At 38.0% G+C, this 5,732-nt stretch overlaps 1 protein-coding gene across 1 annotated transcript; it reads left to right on the forward strand.

The window, feature by feature from the left end:
- Window positions 1–2,731: 2,731 nt before the first annotated feature.
- On the forward strand, window positions 2,732–5,080 carry LOC129776038 (general transcription factor IIF subunit 1). Its single transcript, XM_055781406.1, has 3 exons — window positions 2,732–3,087; window positions 3,152–4,635; window positions 4,705–5,080. Exons 1-3 carry the CDS (start codon window positions 3,073–3,075, stop codon window positions 4,913–4,915), a joined length of 1,710 nt encoding a protein of 569 aa, XP_055637381.1. The 5' UTR covers window positions 2,732–3,072; the 3' UTR covers window positions 4,916–5,080.
- Window positions 5,081–5,732: the final 652 nt, after the last annotated feature.

Raw genomic sequence — 5,732 nt, forward strand, 5'->3', positions numbered from 1 at the left:
CTGCTGTCAACGCGAAGTAAATCAAATTTTGAAAAATCTTTTAGACTGCCATTTGTAGCACCACATACTTTCGGAATTAATTAAGCTATGGATGCTTTCGAGGTTCTAAAAAATAGCGACAATAATCTGATATATATTCCATATTCCAGAAGAAAGGCACATCATTTCTAGTTTCACTCATGAGTGTATATTGGCGTTGTATTTGTGGAGCAATTAAATCCAACAGTTTTTTCACTTTTTCAGGTGTTATTTCCAACACTGCTCTGTACTCTCGGGGATCATCATCGTGGAGTTACTCCAGTATTGTATTTGTTACTCCTTTTCTTTGCATCCAATTCCTGGCCCGAATCCTTTTTTCTTTCTGCTTTTTTCGGATAGTACCCTCAGTTCAAAGAAATTCAGCACAAAGTATTTGTAAACACGGCCAGCGTGTGTCTCGCGATAAAATTTAAAATTGTGTAATGATAAATTCAACTGAAAACCTAAGCCGAAAACAGCCAATAAATAAGTTGATTTCGGATCAATCATCTGTCAAATTCGGACCTGATTGCTGTTTCTGACTATTTGATGGACATTTGAAAAATCGTCTGGCATCTCTGGTAAACCCGTACTTAGTATCTAGTTTCTTGTCAGCAGCTCACATTGTGTGAACGGACAAGGCGAGTCAACCATTTAAGCCGGCTTAAAGCCGGGTTCAGACGGTGCGAGTAAGCATACGAGTCGGTCTAGTCAGTTACTGCAGTGCAGCTACTCACACCGTGTGAACACATCATGCCAGTTATTGTCATGTGTGATCCGGCGTGCGAGCTACTTCAAAGTTTTTTGAATTTACTCGCACTTGCATGCTTCACAACGTCAAAAACAGAATTTAGCGTTCGAATCAGTGATGCCAAATGTAATGAAATGTCTCTATTTTTAAGATATTTGAAAATATGTGAAGATATTTATAGACTTGAAAATTATTGGAAAAACAAATAAAACCCTCATAGTTTCTAAACGAAATAATTGTTATTTCGTTTTGCACGCTGGCGGGGCACGCTTTCTTTTTGAGATAGTTTTCTTGAGAATCTCTAATATAGAATCATTATCAGATCACAACTTACAAAAAAAAGTATTGTTCTAAGAAACAGAATACATATTCGATTTAAAAAAGTACATTTTCATTCATTATTAAAATTTTTGAAGCGTATTTATTGCACCTGCAAATCGACTATCATTTTCATTTCACAAAATAAATAAAATTAAAAAAAAAATCTTTTAGACTACCATTTATAACATCACATCCTTTCGGAATTATCTGAGCTATGGATGTTTTCGAGATTCTAAAAAATATCGACAACAATCCCAACGATATTCCAAAACAAAGGCACATCAATGTCATTTCTAATTTAACTCTTGCAGGTACAGCATCCCTCATGACTGTATCTTGGCGTTGTATTCGTGGAGCAATTAAATCCAACAGTTTTTTCACTTGTTCAGGTGTTATTATCAACACTGCTCTGTAATCTCGGGGATCCTCATCGTAGAGTTCCTTCAATATTGTATTTGTTGCTCCTTTTCTTTGCATCTAATTCCTGGCCCGAATCCTTTTCTCTTTCTGCTTTTTCGGATAGTACCTTCAGTTCAAAGAAATTCAGCACAAAGTATGTATTTTTAAACACGATCAGCGTTTGTTTTGCTATAAAATTGTGTGATGATACATTCAACTGAAAACCTAAGATGAAAACTGCCAATAAAGAAGTCGATTTTGGACCAATCATTTGACAAATTCGGACCTGATTGCTGTTTCTGACTATTTGATGGACATTTGAAAAGTCGCCTGGCATCCCTGGTAAACCCGTGCCGTAGTATCTAGTTTCTCGCCAGCAGCTCACACTGTGTGAACGGACAAGGCGAGTCAACCAATTGTCAAGCGAGTCCACCGGGTCAGTAGCTGCTCATTGTCAAGTCAGCTACTAGCAACGTATAAATGGGCCTTTAGTGACGAAACGGCCTCACCTAGTACCATAGACCCGAGATGGAAAATGAAAGGTGGGAAGATTTTTTAAATCTGTGACGTCACAGATTTTGTTTATGTATGTTACTTTTCTTATAATAGCCCACTACATAGGAAAAGTGTTGTTATTAGAAGTAAAAATAAGCAAATGAAATGAACGATCTATTTTTTTTCCATTCTATTTTTTTCCCATTCATTCATTCTAACAGAAACTAAAATTTCAATATTTTTGAAGTGTTCTAAACTTAATTTCAATTCAATTTTACTTCTCATTACGTCGACCAAAAACGTTAACGAACAAAGTCAGAGTTACACAGTCTTTTGTTCCTTTGACGGATAAACATTTGACAGAGCATGGGAAAAAGGTTGCAAGTTATTTCATGTAAAATGAACTTGAAAAATAAATTTGATTGACTCCGTATAACTTAGATTGAGACAAAAAGTTTTCCGCTTGCGTCTTAGTTTTAGACGACTGAAGTTTTCAGCACCCTAATTGTGAAGAAGTAATTACAATTGCTGACAAAAGTCAAACTTCCATGAAGTTACTCTTGAATCCATACATAGTAGACATTAGAATACTATTTCTGAAATCAAAGAAAAAATTAAACATTTTAGTTCGTGATATGTTCTGATTTTTTCCATAATGCGAAAAATATGAATTGGAAATTTGTAATTAGCTTTTGTATATCCTCTTTCAACGTTATTCGATGACACATTCAATTTTGTACCATTTGAGTAACAGACTGGTATGTCTGGTATGTGAACTTCCTATCTTCCTGGCTACTAACACAATCAAAATTTAACACAACCAAAACCCGTGAATCTTCCCACCTTCTATTCTTCATCTCGCCATAGACCCGTCTTGATTTGAATGAGCTGGCCCACCAATTTTATACCCACCATGATGTTAAGGGTACCCAAAATGTCTCAGCCCAGAATATAAACATCGTGATCGAGCGTTCGTCATCAGACTTCCACTTGGTGCCATTCAAAACACAAAACAAATAGTTGATGCATAAAACTGTTTGTATTTTCATAGCTTTTGCAGTGTACGTAGACAAAAACATAAAATCATCATGAGCGGACCATCGGTATGTATTATTTTCATAAACAGTCATTAAGTTAATTACTTAATCGTTTTTTGTCATTTTGCAGAATCAGCCATCCGGAAGTGGTCCTGGAGGAAGCGGGTCTGGAGCTCCAGTATCTGTGCAAGAATTTACGATTCGTGTACCGAAGCACCTTAAGAAAAAGTATCACGTAATGCGTTTCAACGCGACGTTGAATGTGGATTTCACCCAATGGCGAACAGTCAAAATGGAACGAGAGAATAATCTGAAGGAATTCAAAGGAATAGACGAGGATATGCCAAAATTTGGCGCTGGATCAGAATTCAATAGGGATCTCAGAGAGGAGGCACGCAGGAAGCGCTATGGCATTATCGCTAAGAAGTATCGACCGGAAGCGCAGCCATGGATTTTGAAGGCTGGTGGAAAGAAGGATGGTAAGAAGTTTCGCGGAATTCGCGAGGGAGGTGTGGGTGAGAATGCTGCTTTCTATGTGTTCACACACGCTCCGGATGGGGCGATTGAAGCCTACCCGCTGCATGAATGGTATAACTTCCAACCTATCCAACGATACAAGGCACTGTCGGCGGAAGAGGCCGAGCAAGAGTTCGGGCGTCGAAAAAAAGTCATGAACTACTTTTCTCTGATGTTGAGGAAACGCATGAAGGGCGATGATGCCAATACGGAGGAGCAAGAGGAAACCAAAGGTAAAAAGGGCAGTGGCGGTGGCAAAGCGAAAGACTTGAAGATAAGTGACATGGATGAGTGGATTGATTCCGACGATGCAAGTTCATCGGATGAGGAGGACGAAGGGAAACCCAAGGAAAAGGATAGCGACGATGAGGGCGATAAGAAAACTAAGAATAAGAAAAAAGCGTTGGCCGAAAGTAAGAAGAAAAAACGGGATGTTGACGAGGAAGCGTTTGAAGAATCTGATGATGGCGATGAAGAAGGTCGTGAACTGGACTATATTTCCGATTCATCGGAAAGTGAATCCGAGCCGGAAACAAAAGCAAACAAAGAGCTTAAATCTGTCGCGGAAGAAGACGCCCTCCGCAAGCTGCTAACCTCTGATGAGGATTCGGAGGATGAGGAGAATAAATCGGACGAAGATGAAGGCAAGAAAGATGAGGAGAAAAATGGCAAGTCCAAAGACAAGGACAAAGACACTAAAGAGAAGGATTCAAAGGAGACAAAGAAAAAGAAGAAAACCAAGAAGAAGAAGAAAACTGACAACGACAAAAAAGATTCTTCGAGTGGATCATCCTCGGATAGTTCCGATTCCGAAGGAGAAAACAGTAACTCCAAACAAAAAAAGAAACACAAAAAGGACAAGGAAGGTATCAGTTCAAACCTGTCCAGTGCTAATAATTCACGATCCGCTTCGCCGAGTATGTCACAACTGGAAGGGAATAAACGAAAATTGGCTGGTTCGAATATGCCCACGACAGATCTAACCGGATCGGACAACAGCAACAGCCCGATGTCGACACCGGCTAAGAAAGCTAAGATGGATTCAGCACTCGCACTTCCGCCAACCTTTACTGGCCTGGTCAGTTCTAAGAATATAGAGTGAGTACAATGCATTTTCTACATGAGGAACATATTTTAAATGTTTGTTTTTTTCTCTTCTTATTGCAGCGATTACGGAATCACAGAAGAAGCTGTTAGACGTTATCTGATGCGCAAGCCGATGACCACGACTGAATTGTTGACCAAGTTCAAGAACAAGAAAACTGGTGTTTCTAGTGAGAAGCTTGTTGAAACGATGACAGCTATTCTTAAAAAAATAAATCCCGTGAAGCAGACAATTCAGGGTAAGATGTATCTCAGCATCAAAGTGAACAAATAAATATATAACGTTTACAACTAATTGATATACTCCGATTGAGAAATTTAACTGACATATTCGTTATTGTTTTACCAACTATAGGTAATTAAATCAATATTTAAGATAGCGTGTATCAAAATTTTTGAATTCATTTGGAGAATAAACATTATTTTGGGGTATACGACGTACGATATCCTTTGAGAACATTGGTACAATTGTTTTCTTTTTTGTTTCCAGAGTGAAAAATAAGGAAAAAATAGTTTTAAGTTAAACGGTTTCATTGTGATTAAACATAATAATAATACAGATAATGTACTAAAAGCTAAAAAGCAATTAGGCAAGTAGCAGTTAGCAGTTATCACCTCCTTTCATTCAATAATCTATGGGCAGCGATCAGGGCTCGGCAAAGTTATATTCAACTGAGGATAGTCAGGGGACTATGAAGAAATCCACCTTCGTATTCAATTGCAAATGAGTTTTGGCTTCTTCCAGCAGTTTCTTCGTCAACATGACTCAACAGCAAGGCTCGACAATTTCGAAACTAAAAGATGAAAATGATTTTTTACTTCTTCCTTTCTCTTCATCCAATTTCTATTTCAATTGTGTTTATTCGCTACGCATACTGAAACATCGATGCTTCTATTTCGTTTTCGTTTTGCTGTCGTTTCCTTTGAAGCAGACGCTTTCACACGACGATTGGAACTGCCCTATTTATCATCATTTGAATGGGCTAAATGTCACTTTCAGTTTCACATGTAAAAGGATGATCATGGATTGGATTGGATTGGATGCTTTCAATTGAAAGTATCATTCGATTTTATTTCTCAAAATTAGATTT

The sequence above is a fragment of the Toxorhynchites rutilus genome, chromosome 3 (assembly GCF_029784135.1).
Source record: "Toxorhynchites rutilus septentrionalis strain SRP chromosome 3, ASM2978413v1, whole genome shotgun sequence".
NCBI classification, from domain to species: domain Eukaryota; kingdom Metazoa; phylum Arthropoda; class Insecta; order Diptera; family Culicidae; genus Toxorhynchites; species Toxorhynchites rutilus.